This window comes from Amphiura filiformis, chromosome 15 (genome assembly GCF_039555335.1).
Source record: "Amphiura filiformis chromosome 15, Afil_fr2py, whole genome shotgun sequence".
In the NCBI taxonomy this organism is placed as follows: domain Eukaryota; kingdom Metazoa; phylum Echinodermata; class Ophiuroidea; order Amphilepidida; family Amphiuridae; genus Amphiura; species Amphiura filiformis.
In genome coordinates, this window is record NC_092642.1 from 55,949,374 (window position 1) to 55,971,726 (window position 22,353).

Below are 22,353 nucleotides of genomic sequence, written 5' to 3' on the forward strand. Positions count from 1 at the left end.
AAAATGTCAAGTTGTAACTATACGCCGCATTTAATGAATTAATCACTAATTAATTAGCTACTTATGACTGATGAGACTTAGAAAAAATGAAAGAGAACATCATTAAAAACATATGTGCCAATTTTCAAAAAAATGACCAAAAATCACTATACGCCACTATGGAATACAGCCGACGAATTAAGCAGATAGCTCCTAGTCCAGGAGAATTTCAAGTTGGCGCAATTATTGTCACGAGAACATTTTTTCAACCACACTATCAACCGCGCTAACTTGACTGCATGGTGATGTTAGCCAATCGGAAGTCACGTAAGAAAGAAGTTGTCAAACTACCTGATCAACACACACTCGCCACCTTATTTTTGAAGTTTTATTTGGACCTAGCGCAGTGATAACTTAAGATGGATGAGGATGATACTCTCAAAATGACAGATGAATATTAAGTTGCATAATATCATCAATCACACCGGTTCAAATAAAACAACAAAGGTCAAAATGTTTACTTTTTGGTTCTTGTTAGTCTGTAAATGGTCATAATTCATGTATATTCAGGATAGTGCTAAATATCAAACGGAAAGATCATGTCTCAAATCCCAGCATATATGCCATGACCAATACTGAGCCTCTTATCCAACTGAAATTTCTGGGGCGCATCCTTCATCTTACAGATCAGGAGCCTGACATGCTCTCTACATACCGACTCATGGCAAAAGAAGACTGCTATGTATATGTCCAAGCACCTTAAGTATAACCTACATTCAACATGTACTTGGGCATGATGAAGATATTGAAGCAGAACAGATAGCTGCACTTGCCAAAGATCGCTGTACATGGAGAAATCTTGCGGTCGCCTGCCCCGCAGCGGGAGAATGACGATGATGACGATGAAAGATACAATACAGAAATTTGATTTTTGGGCCATAGTTCGATCCTTTTGGGCCAGTAGGAAGTCCCATTTGGCCCAGAGGGCCAGCTGGAATTTCTGCCTTAACTCGAGCCCTGCAAATGAATGATGGCGTGCCTGTCACCTGAATATTCCAAAAGTTTAATCCTTGTAATCACCAATTGAGCACCTTCGTTTAACAGTGTTTACCTGTGTGCAAATACATACCCTCAATTATAATATAAAAATTAGGTTTATTTCGCAACCATCGGTTTCACACACGCTTTTACACGGCGATCATCAGACCCTCAATTATATTTATTAAAGCCATATTGCTACATTTGCTGAGGATGCCCTCAAAATTGATCAACATTTACACGACTTACACTGTTTATTACACGGTTGTAATGTATAACACACCCTGCAAAAATCAAGAATTCAGGTGCTGTAGTTTTGACAAAATCTGAGATTTCGAATAAAACGACTGAATATGTGATTTAATTAATATGCTCAAAATATTAGTCGACAGTGTTTGTGATGTTCAGAACACTGTACGTACATGGCGTGCAGGAAGGTCATAACATCAAAAGGACTGACGTCACTCACGTTAGACGGAGTGGTTTGTATTGGCAACATATGAGCTGGTATAAAAATAGCAATTTTCTTTGTATTGCCGCCTCATCTGTTTGGGCCAAATTGGGGATATATCTGATAGTGAAAAATAACATTTTGTGGAAAAGCAATACAATTCTATTTCTCATGGAAATGTTACAATATGGCTTTAATAAAACATATTGCAGATGAACAAAGTTCTAATACACTTTAGTCCACTAAACAAAACACTAGTATTAGGCATACCTTTTCTGCAGCTTGTACTCAGTTGGTATTCCTTGGAGTAACACAGCAGAATGACAAAAGCACCATCCACAGCTTCTGCCATTCGAGCATCCATGCTTCCCCCTGTGAAACAAAAGTACCATTTTTTATGTTGATGAAAGTAGAAGATTACAAGATCATATCTTAAATATACCCTTTCTGATTAAAACTGTTCCACTGTAAAGATGTCAAGTCAGATGCAGTATTTTAAGTCACCATATTATCTCATAAATCAATTAAGTATGAAAACTTAATGAACTAGAAATAAATACATATAATAATGCATTATAGTGGCATAATAGTGCTCTATTGTATAGCTGATGTCATCAAGGGCTGTGTGTAAATTAACTTACTCGGTAAATTAATTTTACCCTGGTCCAATTTAAATTGCAATAAAAGGATACCGTACTAAATTAGTTTTGGAAATAACAAAATATCTGTTAACTTGAATGAATCGGTCCATCACATAAAATAAATATTATAATGTTATGTAGCAAACAAATTGTTTCTTACGCATCTCCTGCACATCCAGCCACACTGGAAAACCAGCCTTCACTAGTTCATCTTTGAGTGATACCATCCTCTTCTGGCATGGAAAGCCTTTATCCTTTGGCCCCCAGCTATAGGATATCATTATATGACGTCCTGTATAATATAAAGAAATGAAAGACATTGATATTATAAGACACATTAATTTTATGAGTGCCACACAGATGACGCACAGCTGCTAAGCTCCCAAACTGGGAACCATGGAACTTCCTAGTAGAAGTATGAGAAAGTACAAGGTCCAATGTTGATTTTAAGATGTAGAGCCATTTTGGATTTGACCCCTGGTGACTTCTAGAGGTCACAAAAGATCATGCAGGGGTATTAACAATTAAAAATGCTCTGATCTTAGTAACTGATATACCAAATTACTCATCTGATCAAAGATTAATAAAAATGTATAGTTCGTACTATCTACAACCTATCATTATGGAGTTATCATACAACAAACCTCATTTTTAAGGTAAAATATCACTTTTTTGGTTGTACAGGGGTAAAAATTACAACCCTTCCCTTGTAGTGTGGGCATCCATGAAAACAAAACCATTACCCATAGCCAGCATAGGAAATCACATAGGATTGAAATACCTCATTAAAATAGCGATTGGTTGCCATTGATGGGAACGATATCTGGTTTCCCATCAACACTGATTCCCGCCCTTAAGGTTATTAATTATTTTAAACTGTTGTGATTTGGTAGTTCACAGCATCTTATGAATGGTAGTGAACTTTGGCAAAAACTGCATTGCTCAATTCATAGCGAGCGTGTAGAAGAATTAAAATATCACAGATACACTTTTATAGGTGCTGCGGTTCTTGAGTTACGTTGTAAAAAGGGCTGAAACAACAACACTTTTGTAAAACGAACATAACTCATTAACAACAATAAATTAAGCAAGTGTGCAAAGTATATGATTTGTAGAATGAACTTTTGCAAAACATCAAGGCGTTAATTTTCAATGATATATTGATATAGATAATGAAAATCGATTTTTAGGTTGCTTCGACCAACAATACCTCGTCTACCCTTAACATTACACTCTCTCCTCCAGACCTCCAAATGCTGTCACAAGAACCAAACAGCAATGCAGGGGATATGCTAATATTTATTTATATAAAACCAGCATATAGTTAATTTCCAATGCACCATGTATATCATGCCTAGCCAGTTGCCCTCGGTATATACCACAAGTAATCTGGATCTGTAGGAATACCATTTGAAGCCTTTTATGACCACATAAAATAAGTAGGTTTAATCCACAAAGCCTGGTTTGCAGTCAGCCAAATAAAGCATATAGAATGTTATGACAATTTCATCAAGAATGCACACCATATTAAAGATGGCTGGTAGAGCTATGGTGGTTAACAATGCCAGTGGTATTCACCAATGATCTATTTCTAGTACATGTGCAGTGATACTTGAATAATCATTTTGTCTTGCTACGTTAGCAGAACCAATGTTTTTTGGCATCCTTAATTACACCTTAATGATGATGCTTAAAATACATTGGTTCCACTACTGCAGCAAAATAACAGTTCAAACACACAGCGTCATGTACTATTCTCTCTAATGCAACATGAGACACATCCAATAAAAAAGTCAATCTTGTAAATATATAAACTGAAAAATAATAGTTTTATACCATACAAGGAACACATACTTGTCAATATTAACATATTTGACCCACTTTGAGGAGTTATAGCTCAATTTGAGATGGACATATGTTATTGTGTAAGTAAGGTTCCAAGTAGAGTTCCACTGATTCGGATATATGCTGCAAAATAAATCCAAAGGCCTTGATATGCTGTGTCAGACATAATCCATGAACATGGCAAAAGTTCCAAGTCAGCAAAAACATATGCATCCAGCAATGCTGAGGTCTTCAGTGACCGGGCCTCATTTATGTCATGTATTCGGTATGTCTCCAAATCAGTGGAAGAAACTCTACTTGGAACCTTACTAATATAACTTTTCACGCCAACATAGCCACCTCTACTTTATTCTACTTTATATTATTATGTACATCCATTATAATCTCACCTTGCTGAGGCTTTGGCTTTTCAGTTGAGGATGATACACCTGTATGTTAGTTACCAAACAAAAAATGAATAGAATAATATCAGAAATTAAATAGTATAAGTTGGAACTGCCATCACTGGGAATAACAATTTGTCTACTTGCTTGAGCCATATTTCCAGCAGGGCCTTTTTGCGTCGAGTTAAATACAAACACTTTCTGGTGAACACCACATGCTTTTTATTTGGTAAATTCTTCTAAAGCTGAAGCCTGTCTGCCTGTTTGGCAGCAAAACAGTTTGCTTATTGGCAACAATTGACAAGTATTACCTACTCACTGCAATTATGGTTTTTTTTCATTACTGCCGATTTAATTACACATTATAATGCAGGGGTTCCCAAACTTTTCTTTCTTTCATTTTGTAATATGACCCATTCCGTGAAAATCAGACCAATACTCCATGTCAAAATTGTGTCATATGTCCCTAATTCCTGTGCAGTATGGTGACCCTGTGATACTTAGGAAGGGAATCGCTGCATTTCAACATCTTGAATTTTGTGACAACTCACCAGTGTCGACTGCTTTCCAGTAGAGTCGTTTAGCAGGAATCTCTTTATCTGTATCACTACAGAGATACGAGCCACTGCTACATTTTTCCACTGGTATTAGGTGAAGTTTTCCTTGTCCTTCTTCCCTGCAAGCCACACAGCCCACACTCATTGTGTACTTGATGCCTTTGGCCCATTTGACTCTTAGCTCATCCAATGTCTTGCTCATGAATTCAAACACCTGAATGACATACAATTAATATAAACAACAAATGCATTTAATTTTAGTAACATTAATATTGCATACATGCACAGCCTACACAGAAGTGCACCCACACACATAACCCACATAAATACCTACACAAAAAAACAGACACACACACAAATAACAATAACCCGATATTAAGGATAGGCTTTTGATTAGTTACATGTAATCATTATGTATTGCTTATTTTGAATTGCTTCCTGTCATATATTAGAAACAAATCATGCCAAATTGGTACCTACATTTCCGAAATAAAAATTTTATATTGGCACGGTGCATTTTCAGTCAGTTAGTTTGGATTCGAGGTACATTTTCAGCCATTCCGGTTTATTGATGATAAATTTTATGAAAAGAAAGGGTTTTGTTTCAATATTTTCTCAAAAAAGTCAAAAAAACCTTTAGTCAATTTTTATTGGTTTTTTGCCAAATTTGGGAAAATTTAGCAAAAATTCCAGAGAAAATTGGATCTTTTCCTTCATTTTTCCAGAGTCTCTGCTGAATCCCAAACAAGAACCAAAGTTGAGAGTTGCATCAACGCCATGAGTTTCAAAGGTATCAACACTAGTTACTCCAATTGGTTTAAGTACCTGAAAAGTGCCATTTTGGAGCTTATTCAGCATCCATGCAGTGCAATCATAGCATTTCTTCACTGTTGTTCATCTGCATTTCAAAATTCAGTGCTCTTTGCATGATGGAAATATTAAATGAATCGCAATTAACCAACCATAATTGTTTAACGCATGCGTACATTCATTCAACAACACATTGATGTCAATGAACTGTGACCGGGTAAAAAAAACATTTTACAGAGGTCAGAGGTTTCATCTCTGTGACAAAATGCAAAGTTCAGGTCCTGTTGTAGATACGTCGCAAGTCTGCAGGTTTATGCTGTTTGTTTTCATCTTGTATGAGATCAGAAATAAGTGTATGAAAATAATTAGGAGCCACTGACAATATTGTTTATTTTCTAAATGAAACCATGGGGTATTGGATTGTGTAAGTTTTCAAGATCTGTGCAGGAGAGCATATATACGCGCTATTTGTGCATCAAAGAAAACCCTGGTAGGTACCAAGAATACACTCTGGAAAGATTTCAAAAGGCTAGAAATTTCTAATCCGATCAAGCACTACCCTAAAAACATCTGTCAGAGGATATAGCTTTTATAAATGTATCTTTATTGTAAACAAATTAATTGTATGTTTTATGATATACACATCTCATTTGCTTTCTAATTGATCCATGGATTATCCCTCTATAGATATGAAGCTGGATATATCTATAGCTACATCATGAATGTGGGTTTGGTCATTTGACTGATGCCATGTATCTAGCTTTATTGAATATGCAGGATAATTGAAGAATCTATTTAGTCTGCTCCAGCAAAATCAGGTCAGGCTATAGGGTTAGATTAGGAGTAGTGTTAGTGGTTAGGGGCGAGTAAGGGTTAGGGCAGAGGTGGACTATAGTCTGCAATTACCCTGAATCCCAGCCCAAATATCGATCATGCTGCCCAAAAACTACATATGTCTTAAGATGGCACTTTGTGGGCTACTGACTAATCTATAGATGCATTAATTACTTACCGTTGTGCATACTACTGGATCTGGTTCACCTGTACTTAAGATGGCACTTTGTGGGCTACTGACTAATCTATAGATGTATTAATTACTTACCCTTGTGCATACTTCTGGATCTGGTTCACCTGTACTGTTATTTTGGAGAATTTTTTTCAAATGTTTGCCACGGTCAAAAAATGGATTTCCTTTAAACTTTCATATTTGATGGACCTTGACCTGAAACAAACACACATGAAATAAATTTCGGAAAAATATCCCCGTTGCCATGGTAACAGCCAAATTTACATTTTAGGCCTATTTTCACAATTTTTGCATTTTTCAGCAGTCAATTTGTCAAGTTTTGAAGCCAGTGTTACTAATATACACAATATATATATACTGTTTTCTTTATAAGGTATGAATAGGTCAAACCTTAGATGCCGCATTGAAAGTATAAAAATAATCACCAGATGTCAGGGTGGGTTATACCATTTATTTGAAATAGGGTGTTTTTCAATTTTTTCAAAGTATGAAAATATACCAACTTTGTATAGCTCATAAACCATATGGTAGTGCTCCGATTTCAACATCGACCACACCATGTTGAGATGATACATTGGTCTTATGAAAAAGTTACATTTGAGCTTGGGGAAAACACATCTGTATATACAGTGTTGCCAGACATTTTCCTATTTTTCAAATTCAACACAAATCTCACCTTAAGTTAAATGATGTGAAAATGAAACATCATCCTTTCAAGGAACATTTATTAGAAAGAGAGTTTTTATTCATATCAAATTTGATCAGTTATAATGGTCAGTGTTGTTCTAAACCACATGGGTGTTGCCATAATTGGGGTTTAATTGTGATTTGTGGATATTTTCAACTTTTTACAAGTCATAAAAATACCAAAATGCATTTCTATAATAAAGAAAGAGACAACATCGACCTCGTCATGTTGAGATGACACATTGGCCTTATGAAAAAGTTATTTTGATCTGGGGGGTAAAACATCAGTTTATACAGTGTTGCCAGATATTTTCCTATTTTTTCAAAATTCAACACAAGTCTCGCCCTAAGTTAAAAGATATGAAAATGGAACTTCACCTTCATACGGAACATATCTTTTTAGAAAGAAAGTTAATTTCATATTCAATTTGATCATCTGGGATGGTCAGCCATATGGGTGTTGCCATAGCTGGCGTTTATTATGGCAATTTAGATATTTCCAGCTTTTTACAAGTCTTAAAAATAGTACACATCCTTAAAATTATTGTGGAATGAACACAATATTAAGGTTAAAAATTAACCTAAGAACACTTAGTATGTGAATTTAAATTTTAAATTTGAGTTTGGAAAATATTTCCTTCTATACAGTATTGCCAGATATTATCACATATATTCAAAATTCAACATATGTTGAGCTTTTTTCAGCTTTTTCAGCTATTTTTCAGTCTTAAAAATGCCAAAATACAATGGTATGCATTCCTAAAATAAAGGTGTGAAAATGAAACATCGACCTCATCATGTTGAGATGATACGTCGGTCTTATGAAAAATTTAATTTGAGCTTGGGGAAAAACATCTGTTTATACAGTGTTGCCAGATATTTTCCTATTTTTTCGAAATTCAGCACTAGTTTCACCTTAGGTTGAAAATGAAAGTTCATTAGAAAGAAATTTACTTTCATATTAAATTTGATCAGTTGTATAAATGGTCAGTGTTGTTCCAAACCACATGGGTGTTGCCATAATTAGGGTTAAATAGCGAGACGTGGTTATTTTGAACTTTTTACAAGTTTTAAAAATACCAAAATACCATGGTATGCATTCCTTAAAAAATATGTGAAAGTGAAACATCAACTTCACCATGTTGAAATGATACATATTTGGTCTTATGAAAAATTTACACTTAAGCTTGGGGAAAACATATGTTTATACAGTGTTGCCAGATATTTTCCTATTTTTTCGAAATTTAACACAAGTCTCACCTTAAGTTAAATTATGCGAAAATGCAACTTCACCTTCACAAGGAAAGTTTATTAAAATGAAATTTACTTTCATATTAAATTTGATCAGTTGTATAAATGGTCAGTGTTGTTCCAAACCACATGGGTGTTTCCATAATTAGGGTTTAATAGTGAGATGTGGATATTTTTATAAGTCATAAGGGTTCAAATAGCGACGTTTTCACATATTTTTGTGGACCTGAGAGCACATGAGACATATATTGAAATTTGCGATATAATACAAATTTTATGGCAAATGATTAAAAATTGATATTTTTGAAATTTAACAGATCTCAACAGTAAATTGTATAAATCTAGTGATATGTACTTAAAGTGTATGTAGCTGGAATGAAAAGTCGTCCATATGAAAATTTGACATTTCAGATTGAAGATATAGATTTTTTCACCAAAACACCTAAAAATGTAGGTCTTTTGGGAAAAAATCTATATCTTCACTATGAAAGGTCAAATTTTTCAATTAACATTAATTAATTGATTAGTGGTCGGCTTTTCATCCCAGCTACATACACTTTAAGTACACATCATTAGATTTATTAAGTTAACTTTGAGGACTGTAATATGTCACGAAATATAAAAAAATTCAATATACATAATTTACCCTAAAATTTTTATTGTATCGCTGAATTTAAAAAAAAAAATCAAAATTATTTTATATCAGAAGGACATTCCTCGTATTCAAAATGCAATTTGGTATGTCTGGTGTGCTCTCAGGTCCGACAAAATACTGTGCAAAGGTGGGTGACCAACCCCAACCCCTTAAAATACAACACAGAAAACTTCAAACATGTATACTTTAAAATATACATAAAATATACACATACTAGCTAGTCTAAAATAAATTAAAATAACATAAGATTGTTACATTGCAAAAAGATGCATATAAGAGTAAGATAATGTTTGAATTACGCCTACCTCATATTATTAAAGCACATATCCCAACTATACTTGCAAAAAAGATATGGGGAAGAAATGGGCACAAAAATATATAGATCCAGCAAATGTCTCGAAAGATATGAGAATAGTCAAAGACAATAATGCACACAACCTTTTCACAGCCAGACAAATTAATGTCCAATTACTTTTCCCGAGAGGAGCTCGCAGGAGAGTCGAAAGTATGACATTTAAAGTCATGCTGAAGAAGAAATGACCATTGAAATGTTGCATGATATTGTTGCCAATTCTCTGTCATTCAAGCATCCCCTGCTCATTGATTACATGAATTTGTATGAGCTTGTAAAAAGGAAGCAGCTAACTAAAATTAAGCTTTCAAGACTGAAAGAGATTTATATGAACACTTTTGCAGATACTTGCAGGGTTAAAGCAAAATAAAAAATCACCAAATGTTGATAAAATTTGTCTGAGGAAATATCCGTTTCAAGTAGAAAAAGAGGACTACTGGGCACAGTATACCTATGACATGACCCCGGAGGGGGTTCGCCCTGGTTAAGGGTATACTGGGGATGTGCCACGGTTTGGGGGGTACCTTTTTGGTATGTCGATTGGTGGGTTTGCAGTGGAGACAATACGCCAAATTGGGTGCATTAAGGCAAAAGTGCCCATAAAAGCGCCAAATTAGGACAAATTTGTGTGCTTTTTAGGTGTTTTTTGTGAAACATTGGAATACTACATGTATAGCTATAACTTTAATAAGGTGTCATTTTAAAATTGAAAATGTATCCACATTTCACTATTAACTCCATTTATAGTGGCATCATCCATGTGGTTTATTCATGGCAGCGATTTAAACAATATAAATCCTAAAGTGAGACATACGTTGAAATTTGAATATATGTGATAATAACTGGCAATACTGTATAGAAGGAAATATTTTCCGAACTCAAATTTTAAATTTAAATTCACATACTAAGTGTTCTTAGGGTAATTTTTAACCTTAATATTGCTTTCATTCCACAATAATTTTAAGGATGTGTACTATTTTTAAGACTTGTAAAAAGTTGGAAATATCTAAATTGTCATATTAAACGCCAGCTATGGCAACACTCATATGGCTTAGAATAACACTGATCATCCCAGATGATCAAATTGAATATGAAATTAACTTTCTTTCTAAAAAGATATGTTCCGTATGAAGGTGAAGTTTCATTTTCAAATCTTTTAACTGTTGAATTTTGAAAAAATAGGAAAATATCTGGCAACACTGTATAAAAAGATGTTTTACCCCCCCCCCCCCCGATCAAAATAACTTTTTCATAAGGCCAATGTATCATCTCAACATGACGAGGTCGGTGTTTCTTTCTTTATTATAGAAATGCATTTTGGTATTTTTATGACTTGTAAAAGAAAATATCCACACCGCACAATTAAACCCCAATTATGGCAACACCCATGTGGTCTATCTGGCAACACTGTATAAACTGATGTCTTACCCCGCCCCCCCCAGATCAAAATAACTTTTTCATAAGGCCAATATATCATCTCAACATGACGAGGTCGATGTTTCTTTCTTTATTATAGAAATGCATTTTGGTATTTTTATGACTTGTAAAAAGTTGAAAATATCCACAAATCATAATTAAACCCCAATTATGGCAACACCCATGTGGTTTAGAACAACACTGACCATTATAACTGATCAAATTTGATATGAATAAAAACTCTCTTTCTAATAAATGTTCCTTGAAAGGATGTTTCATTTTCACATCATTTAACTTAAGGTGAGATTTGTGTAGAATTTCGAAAAATAGGCAAATGTCTGGCAACACTGTATATACAGATGTGTTTTCCCCAAGCTCAAATGTAACTTTTTCATAAGACCAATGTATCATCTCAACATGCTGTGGTCGATGTTGAAATCGGGACACTACCATATGGTTTATGAGCTATACAAAGTTGGTATATTTTCATACTTTGAAAAAATTGAAAACACCCTATTTCAAATAAATGGTATAACCCACCCTGACATCTGGTGATTATTTTTATACTTTCATTGTGGCATCTAAGGTTTGACCTATTCATACCTTATAAAGAAAACAGTATATATATATTGTGTATATTAGTAACAATGGCTTCAAAACTTGACAATTTGACTGCTGAAAAATGCAAAAATTGTGAAAATAGGCCTAAAATTGAAATTTGCCTGTTACCATGGCAACGGGGATATTTTTCCGAAATTTATCCCATGTGTGTTAGTTTGAGGTCAAGGTCCATCAAATATGAAAGTATAAAGAAAATCTATTTTTTGACCGTGGCAACTCTATTCTCAAAAATAACAGATAGTTCCTCTTAAGATGGTGCTTTGTGGGCTACTGACTAATTTATAGATGCATTAATTACTTACCCTTGTGCATACTACTGGGTCTGGTTCACCTGTACTTAAGATGGTGCTTTGTGGGCTACTGACTAATCTATAGATGCATTAATTACTTACCCTTGTGCATACTACTGGATCTTGTGGGTTACTGACTAATCTATAGATGTATTAATTACTTACCCTTGTGCATACTACTGGATCTGGTTCACCTGTACTTAAGATGATGATTTGTGGGCTACTGACTAATTTATAGATGCATTAATTACTTACCCTTGTGCATACTACTGGATCTTGTGGGTTACTGACTAATCTATAGATGTATTAATTACTTACCCTTGTGCATACTACTGGATCTGGTTCACCTGTACTTAAGATGGCACTTTGTGGGCTACTGACTAATCTATAGATGTATTAATTACTTACCCTTGTGCATACTTCTGGATCTGGTTCACCTGTACTTAAGATGATGATTTGTGGGCTACTGACTAATCTATAGATGTATTAATTACTTACCCTTGTGCATACTACTGGATCTGGTTCACCTGTACTTAAGATGGTGATTTGTGGGCTACTGACTAATCTATAGATGTATTAATTACTTACCCTTGTGCATACTTCTGGATCTGGTTCACCTGTACTTAAGATGGTGCTTTGTGGGCTACTGACTAATCTATAGACGTATTAAGACTAGGGGTCTGTTACCGTCAAGCAAAATTTTAAATATGTGGACAAACTCAAAAAAATAGAAATCCTTGATTCTTTTAGCATGGAAAGGGTTTAGGGGACATTTAAAAATGACATTTAAAAAGTTGCATTTGGCCTGTTGGCATGGTAACGGACAAAACAAATATTAGTCGAAAATGACCAAAATTTACAATTTTCATTTTTGAAAAAGGGCAAAGTTTGGTCGAATGCCACAAATATATAAGATGTGATATAATTTTTTTTTTTTTTTATTCAGATAGGGGCATGCTTTGGTAGTCCTTGCAAATGAAGAAAGAGCTTGTCACTTTTTTAAAAGATCCTTTAATTTTAAGTAGAAAAAACACATTTTTGGGCAAAAATTGTAAATGTCATTTTACCCCAACATTGAAGGGGTATAACTGTAAAGAAGAAGTTGATATTTTGTAATTGTATGGTGGCATAGCTAGAGTTAACCCTTGCTGACAGATATATAGTTTCAAAAAATTGGGGTCTCAATTTCTAAAGAAGTTCTGGCTTTTTAAAAGTACCAAGTTTTTGAAAAAATGTGTATTTTTAAGGGAAAAAAAAAAAAAAAAAGTTCTGGTTAAAACTATGGTCCCTCGTTGAGATCAATTAATACTATTTTCCTTCGGGGCTGCGCCTCAGGAAAATAGTACTATTGATCTCACCTCGGGCCCATAGTTTTAACCAGAACCTCTCATGGCAGTATATATTTGTATACTAGCTACGGTGGATTCAAGAGGTATTGCAAACGCTATTCAGTTACCCAAGGAAACATGTACATCGACATACATAAAGCATTGAAGCATTGACGCTAGTAGCTCACATTCAGTCAGGAAAATATGACAAAATTACAAACATCAAAATTAAAAAGCCTTCTAGCCAAGATAAGAGGAAATACAAACGGACAGCAATGCATTCTTTCTGAATCAGAGATATGATGAGGTCATGAATTGGCCCTAAAGGTTATATACCACTAATAGGCCTGGGCGATACATGGAAATACGACGAGTAACTATTTGTTTGCATGGCATTTGAAAAGACTGCTTTAAAATCGCTGAAATTGACCAAGTAATATAGCCAAAAAAGTACTTTTTAGGGTTTGATGCTTCAAAATGGTATATTTTCTCTCATTATATGACATTTTTGTTGTAATATTACCAAAATTCATACGCACGGCTTCGGTTTTTAGTAAATATTCGCCCTAACATATTGTAACTTTCAGCTTCGAGTGCGCACTGCCATTTTGAGGTGTTTACGGTTCAGTGTGTTAAAACAAGAAAAGTCTCAGGTCAACCTATGTTGAGTTTTTGATCATTTGGCATCTAAATCATATAGTTTCACCTGATATTAGTGGCATTTAACTGTGAGAGTTCTGAATATGAGAAACGTCCATCCGAAATTAGCCATTTTGCCATTGAACCCCGTGTAATACATAATTAGTGGTATTTAACCTATAGTCAGCAAGAAACAAACAAACCCAATTTCCAAGAAGCAGAAAGAATTTATTATTGATGGGTATGAGCATGGAGAGGTCACTGGGAATCCGGGCTGGGAATAGAGAGACCCTTCTGCTGTTGCTAAGCAAATGCGTTTTTTGGCGGATGTAAAATAGCAACAAGAGGGCATTTAGCATGTTTAGCAGGCCTACATCTGAGACGCAGTATCTGACCCCACAACACACAAGTAGTTTTTTCCGAGAGATCAATGATGAACTTGCAGATCCTGCAGATACAATGGTATATCAAGAGTGCCTAAAGCAAACGGTGCAGAAACCAGAACTTTATCATCCCATTACTCCTACATTACTTAAATTTGGGGACAAATAGATTATTTAGAGTACAAGATGACAAACTTAGCAGTGTCAGCATCAAAACTCTCACAGACATCTGTCAGGCTCTGTTCATGATCTCATTAGAAAATCCCACACATGAGCGACTCCGTTTATAATTCTAACAACAATCTACACAAAGTAAAGACTTGAGCATCACTTTATGATGGGTTGGCAATGGCTTCACCATGTCCACATTGAACTTTAAAAAAAAATGTGACATTGCATTTTAAAAACAATAATGCAAGTGCATTGTCCAGTCCCCCATGTTTTTATAAACATTTTTCTATTGTTTTGTACAATGTTTGATCTTTCTTACATTTGAGATTTGTTTTCAGTATCATGCAGTCTTAGAACTAGATTTATAGATAACATTGTATAAAACAAAGAAAAATGTTACTTGGTATGTCAGTTGCTGTTGTTGCTATAAACCCCAGATAAGGTAGAAACAACTGGTAAAAAGGACTTTAATATTATAAATCCACGAAATTATCACATTCTCATTATGTTTAAACCATATTTAGATTATTGGTGAGGTATTTCAGATAAAGTCAATCAATGAGTCCAGTAGTGAATATAGGCCTAAATAAGAAGTAGAAATGATTATTATACATGGAAAACCCCTAGCCTACTCCAGAGTAGCGACCAACTGAAATATAATGTGTTTTATTTGGTTTCAATAGTTATAATCGATTTATCCATTGTTTAGGAAGAGTAGAGATTGTATAAGACAGATAACCACCACCAAGAAATTAATGCCCATGGTAACCATTTTGCGCCCAACTTTGAACATTTTTCATGCATTAAACCATATGGCTGGGGAGGGGTCACTGGCAGTTTACTAAGTGAAAATTACTTAAATAAATGATAACCAATGGTTATGATGGGTCAATGAACTATTCTGGGTATGTTATTTGCAAATCACAAGCCAATAAAGGATTTTTTATACTGTGAAAGTGCTATGTAATTAGCTCATTTTTATCAAAAATAGCGAACTTTCTTCTAAGTAAAACTTCGTTATGGGGTAAAGACCCCAATTTTTTTATTGGTTGGTTGATCATCCCCATTCATAGTCATTCTCATCCAACCCCTGACTTTAATCAACAAACTTCTTCTTGAGAGTTATTGAATTTCAAAGTGATACCACTTTTACTAATGAAAAAAATTGCAAAAATGAGGGATTTTGCATTGCATATTACACAATATTCTAGGTGGGTGAGAAAACTGGCAATACTATTTTTGTAACGTCTAATACATAGGTATTTATCAGCAGCAATTTAAATTGTTCCATACTTCTAGCAATTTCATTAGTGCTAGCTAGAAAAATGTGTCTTTTTCGAACTGTAAAATTGAAAAATGAACTTTCCCTGTGGCAATCGTCAAAGAACCGTTACCATGGCAACAAGGGATTTTCGAATTTTGATCAAGTTACAAAATCATTAGACCCAAATACCTTTCCTATCACAAGATTTAGGCAAATTCCATGAACCTTTTTTTTTGGCTTTGTCCGCACATTGCTGAATTGATCCAGACCCCCAGTCTTAATTACTTACCCTTGTGCATACTTCTGGGTCTGGTTCACCTGTACTTAAGATGGTGCTTTGTGGGCTACTGACTAATCTATAGATGTATTAATTACTTACCCTTGTGCATACTTCTGGATCTGGTTCACCTGTACTTAAGATGGTGATTTGTGGGCTACTGACTAATCTATAGATGTATTAATTACTTACCCTTGTGCATACTACTGGGTCTGGTTCACCTGTACTTAAGATGGTGCTTTGTGGGCTACTGACTAATCTATAGATGTATTAATTACTTACCCTTGTGCATACTTCTGGATCTGGTTCACCTGTACTTAAGATGGTGCTTTGTGGGTTACTGACTAATCTATAGACGTATTAATTACTTACCCTTGTGCATACTACTGGGTCTTGTGGGCTACTGACTAATCTATAGATGCATTAATTACTTACCCTTGTGCATACTACTGGATCTTGTGGGTTACTGACTAATCTATAGATGTATTAATTACTTACCCTTGTGCATACTACTGGATCTGGTTCACCTGTACTTAAGATGATGATTTGTGGGCTACTGACTAATTTATAGATGCATTAATTACTTACCCTTGTGCATACTACTGGATCTTGTGGGTTACTGACTAATCTATAGATGTATTAATTACTTACCGTTGTGCATACTACTGGATCTGGTTCACCTGTACTTAAGATGGTGATTTGTGGGCTACTGACTAATCTATAGATGTATTAATTACTTACCCTTGTGCATACTACTGGATCTGATTCACCTGTACTTCCTGCCTTCTCTCCAACCTTAGCTACTTTCTTGAGCGTAATCTATCATGACAGAAATATGACATTTTTGATTTCACCCAAATCATACCAATGAATCGTTCAGGAGATTATTTAAACATTGAATAGGGGTTGCATTAATCCTACATTGTTTGAAAGAACGAACTGTGTAAAAAACTTGATACCAACTCAGAAATTACAACTATACAAAATGATTGGAACCATTATGAGTTAGCAATGCTTACTGCTACTTTTAAATGGACAGGGTGAGTTTTTAACAAAAAGTGCAATAGGGTAAATAATCCATCTTTACTAAAGAACCAGGTTGATTTTTTTAAAGTTTCAAAACATTAGTGACCATGTGTGAAAAAATGAAGTAATTAGCATTTACCATTCTGTTTTTATGACACATGACAGCGATACCCAATTTTGAATGTCAGCACACCATATGATAGATTTGGGACAACTGCCATTTAACTTCATTGGCACTAAAGTAGAATGGAGTACCCCTGGGAGCACCCCTGGTCTTGTTCAAGTAGAAGAGTTCACTAAATAGATTCAACAGGTTTGTTGGTGAAGATTATAAGATTGCTTTTAAACAAAACAAAACTGTAACTCACTATTGACGGTTTCACCTATCATGGTCGATAGGCATCATCTAACCGGAAGTAAGGATCTACAACCATCATTCTGATGATGCCTACTGACCATGATAGGCGAAACCATCAATAGTGAGTTTTAGTTTTGTTTTGTATAAAAGAAATCTTTTATAACATTATTTATATGTACTTTAAAGATGTTCAATCTCTATAAAAGAAACATACAAATTCGTGGGCAGGTTTTTTTTAATTGTCGAAAGGCAAATTGAAGTGGAGAGAATCACAAAATATCCAGTAAGTTGGACATATTGGGAAAAGAAAACTGGAGTTGGAGTCGGGTGAGGTATGTTAGAAAGTTTATTTAAACCGAAAAAAAAGGAATTGAAATAACACAAAAATCAACCTTGATTTAATTTAAAGTCAGTTTCAGATCTGGTGTCTTTTTTGCGCATTGTGTGCTGTCATTCAAAATACATGGTGTCTCGTAGACAAAAAATCAAATTGGGTATCGCAGCAAAAGACTCCTAAAAATTAAACGTTAGTTGTGCTTCACTTAATATTTTGTGGCATATAGTGTGGCATTTACAGAACTTGCACTTTTTTTACTCACCCTGTATCATTGGCATTTACGGTCAAACATTTGTATTGTTTTAAATTGCAAAATATCTCATTGTTTTCAAGTAATGTATGATTAATCAAAACATACCTTGATGCATGCACCGTTCTTTTCACTACTTTGAATCATCTGCAGAGAGCATATATGTCTATTGTTCTCAGGGCCTACAAAGGATTTACAGAAGCGGTAGAACAGCTTGGGGGCTTTGTCTGTGTGTTGAGATGACCAACGTGCGAAGTGTACGAGTACTCGATGAAAGAAACCATCTAAGAAAATAACACAAATGAACAGTTCATACATTGTATATTATCATATTTGAAATTCCAAACTTCTGAATGAAAAGTATGTTTATAATTCGTCGGCTGTATTCCATAGTGGCGTATAGTTATTTTTGGTCATTTTCTTGAAAATTGGCACATGTTTTTAATGATGTTCTTTTTCATTTTTCTAAGTCTCATCAGTCAAAACTAGCACATTAATAAGTAATTAATTAATTAAATGTGTCGTATAGCTACAAAGTGAAATTTTGTGTTTTCCATAGTGGCGTATCGACCATACGCCACTTTTTATACACATTTTATAATTATGTAATATCGGCAAAAATGAAAAACATTGTATGTCATAGTGGCGTACACGTATCGGACCTATACGCCACTATGGAATACAAATGACGAAAAGTAACGCCAAAAGTAAATTCCATCAATACAAATATACTGGTCTCCCTGGAAGACCTGATTAAAATTATACATCATACATGAACATGATAATATTAAAATAAGAAATATATATATTATACAAAATGAAAGAACCAAACATGCATGATACAAAACAAAATGCAGCAATGTTGAGCTCAAAATATAAATACAAAACTTACAGACCAATTGCATTTTTGAATCCACCCAAACTCATTGAATTAAAATTGATACGAAGATTCGGAGGAAGATTGTTCCAAGCAACTGAAGATCTGTAAAGGAAAGTTTTCTTTCCAGAAGAGGTTTTCCATATTGGAACAACTAAACTGTTTTGAGACTGACCCCTTGTACATTTGGAATGTGTAGAATGCGTGAAAGTAAAATGAGACGAAAGATAATCAGGAGCAATTTGTGTGAGACATTTAAAAGTTAAAATAAGTAATTGATGCTCCCATCTACAGCCAAGTTTAACCCAGTCTAGGTCCCTCATCATATTGTCTACTGAAGTTCTAATGTCTGCAGAGAGCAAAACACGGGCTAGCCTATTATGCAAAATTTGGAGCTCATTTTTATGACAGGCACTGAAATTGGAACAAACAGAACTGCAAATGAGGAACGACAAGGGCTTGCGAAAGCATTTTGACAGTTTTCCAAGGAAGGTATTGCTTTACTCTACGAATAACTCCTATACGCTTAGATATGTTAGAAGATAAATAATTTACATGTTCATTCCATGATAGATGTGAATCAAAGGTAACTCCTAAATATTTATACTTTTCCACTCTTTCAATTTGTTCATTTCCATAGACAAGAGAAACATTGTTAAACTTATGAAGAGCTTGTCTTGTTCCAAATAACATCAGTTTAGTTTTCTTTATGTTTAGAGTTAAATTGTTGGCCTGAAACCAATCAGCAATGTTATTCAGGTTAGCATTAAGATCATTTTGCAGAATATTGGGATCAGATGAACTAAGTAAAAGAGTTGTATCATCAGCATACATTACACACTTACAGTTAGAATTTACAGACTCAGGCAGAGAGAGTTAACAAATACAATGAATAATAACGGTCCCAAGATTGAACCTTGAGGGACACCGATACCAATTTCCTTAAAATCTGAAAGGGTAGAGTTTATGTTTACTGCCTGAGATCTACCACTAAGATACGAGTGAAACCAATTAATTGCATTACCTTTAATACCATATGATTTAAGTTTAGAAATAAGAAGGTCATGGTTCACCGTGTCAAATGCCTTCTTTAAATCTAAGAAAATTTAACCTGTAACTTTACCATTGTTTATATTATTGAGAATATGATCTGTTATATCTAAAAGAGCAGTATTAGTACTGTGATTCTTCCTAAAACCTGATTGACATGGATTCAAAATATTGTTACATTACACGGCGACCGAGGTGGCGTAAGGTTAACGTTAGGTTAGGGTATTGCGTTTTGTTTGTTTTCCATAGTGACGTATAGTTTTGTGCTTTTTATTTTCAGTTTGCCAGCAATAGTATGTATTTATTTCTTTTGAAAAATATATAACAATAAAATCTATTTAGTTTACTACAGAAATTTTACATCATTTACAAAATATAATGAATGTCTGATTTACACAACTCGATTTTAAATTGGCATTTCTTCAAACCCTATTTTCTCGAAAAGTTGTTTATTCGCGGCGCCCCACTATACGCCACTATGGAATACAGACGACGAATTATGGTTAAATTTCAGATTCTAAAGTAAATTTATCAAATAACTGCATTACAAACAAGTATGCAAAACATGAGTACGTGTACCTGGTTCATACATTGAATATTATCATATTTGAAATTCCATACTTCTGAATGAAAAGTATGTTTATATGGTTAAGTTTCAGATTTTAAAGTAAATTTATCAACAGAAAAAATAACTGCATTACAAACAAGTATGCAAAACATGAGTACGTACCTGGTAGAAAGGTGCCAAAGTCCACATAGAATGTGCCATCAGTCATATTCTCATTTCCTTTCTTTGGATCTCCTTTCTTTGGATGCAGACATGCAGGCACACAATAAGTCGGTTGTAGCTCTTTGTCTCCTGTTTGGCTATCTTTTTCCTTCTCATCCTTTTCCTGTGAACAAAACATACAAACTATGTCATTTATCTTTATTACTACAGATTGCTACAAGATGAACTTTCTTAAACTGAGCGCGTGTATATGTGAATGGGGTCTTATTCAACACACAATCCACACATTCATCATCATTATCATCCTTCAGCTGCAGAGTAAGCGACCACAAGATTTCTCCAACACAACATTAACACATCAATCCTCACATTCATCATCATTATCGCCTGCAGAGCAGGTTACAAGGTTTACAAGCCTACAAGGTTTCTCCATGCACAGCAATCTTTGGCAAGTGCAACTATTTATTCTGCTTGAATCATGCCTTCATTGTACAGCTTTGTAAATTTGTGTAAATAGGAGGAGCATGGGTGTCAGGTCTCCTTTTGCTACGAAATTCTTATATTACCCTTGGTTAACTATTACAAATTGCTATGAAATGAACATTGTTTAGTGTACATCTCCCTATATTTATTTACTATCTTTTCTTGCTTGTTTTCAAACAGAGCAGGAACTGTACTTACCTCTGCAGGTTGTCTGAACAGCATATCAAACCTTTCCATCAACTCCAGTAGTCCCTGCTTAATACCAATCCAGTCCTTCCACACATGTTCTATGAGTTTGTTTCTCAGAATACCATGGTCTCTGAGTTCCTGCCACATACTGACAAACTCTGGCTCCTGTAAAAGTATTAGGGTGTGTCTGATTAAGTCTACACATGCTCTTTAATATGTGGAAGACCCAAAATAAGATATAAGTCCAAGACACATACACCCTTCACTCAGATGACCAAACAAACACATATGTTGTTATACCAGTGAAAGCAATATGTGGCTACCGGGTTTCTCCACCAGCAGTCCTTCCCACAAGGTAATAAATAGGCGTATTGCATAACGATAGATACAGCTCGGAGGTTAATCCACTTCCTTAAGCATATTGCATTGTGAGAAAGAGTTTTCGTACAAACTGACCTCTGACGGACCGACCCAAAATCCATGTATAGAAGGTCTAAAATTAACAAAATTAACTTGACTTGCCTGCTTTTCATTAGGTAACACTGTAATAACTGCCTTAAACACATCAATGAGCCACTGCGGGTCCAAGATGACAGTATTCTTCAAGATCTCATCTTCTCCAAACCAGATGATGGTTCCTAAATCATGATACAGTCCCAGCATGGTGGTAAACTGTGACTCATCTGTAATGTCACATGTAGCTGCTAACTGTCGTGTCTGCATAAAATTAAAACATGAACGAAATGATTTTAATAATCATCTGTACTAATAACCGGAATTACATGTTTTGGGTCATTTTGAAGGTGGCTGTAAATGTCGTAACATTTTTTAAATTCTGGTTGATGCATTTACTTCCCTGGGTTTCTGGATCTGGAAGTTACTATCAACACTCCCTTTGGGGGTCAAACGATAGGGCAACTGCCACGTTTATAAAATTGTTTCTAAATATGACTAGATATAACAAAATGGGGAAATCTTTATGGACACT

At 34.7% G+C, this 22,353-nt stretch overlaps 3 protein-coding genes across 5 annotated transcripts in view; 1 reads left to right on the top strand and 2 right to left on the bottom strand.

Moving 5' to 3' along the window:
* The window catches only part of LOC140170671 (uncharacterized), a 60,868-nt gene extending 39,341 nt beyond the window's left edge, over window positions 1-21,527 (bottom strand). For both annotated transcript variants that reach the window (XM_072193918.1, XM_072193917.1), the window contains exons 1-8: window positions 21,375-21,527; window positions 20,694-20,856; window positions 18,145-18,320; window positions 16,807-16,884; window positions 4,889-5,108; window positions 4,344-4,382; window positions 2,270-2,401; window positions 1,739-1,840 (exon numbers count right to left, since the gene is read on the bottom strand). In XM_072193918.1, the coding sequence (XP_072050019.1) occupies window positions 1,739-1,840; window positions 2,270-2,401; window positions 4,344-4,382; window positions 4,889-5,108; window positions 16,807-16,884; window positions 18,145-18,320; window positions 20,694-20,856; window positions 21,375-21,512 (1,048 nt within the window). In that variant the 5' untranslated portion in view covers window positions 21,513-21,527. The remainder of the gene's footprint in view (window positions 1-1,738; window positions 1,841-2,269; window positions 2,402-4,343; window positions 4,383-4,888; window positions 5,109-16,806; window positions 16,885-18,144; window positions 18,321-20,693; window positions 20,857-21,374) is intronic.
* The window catches only part of LOC140171855 (uncharacterized), a 384,363-nt gene that overhangs the window by 225,782 nt on the left and 136,228 nt on the right, over window positions 1-22,353 (top strand). The gene's annotated exons all lie outside the window — the stretch shown is intronic.
* LOC140172019 (uncharacterized) overlaps window positions 21,765-22,353 on the bottom strand; it is a 57,129-nt gene continuing 56,540 nt past the window's right edge. The window contains exon 22 of the mRNA XM_072195367.1: window positions 21,765-22,082. Within this exon, the coding sequence (XP_072051468.1) occupies window positions 21,765-22,082 (318 nt within the window). The remainder of the gene's footprint in view (window positions 22,083-22,353) is intronic.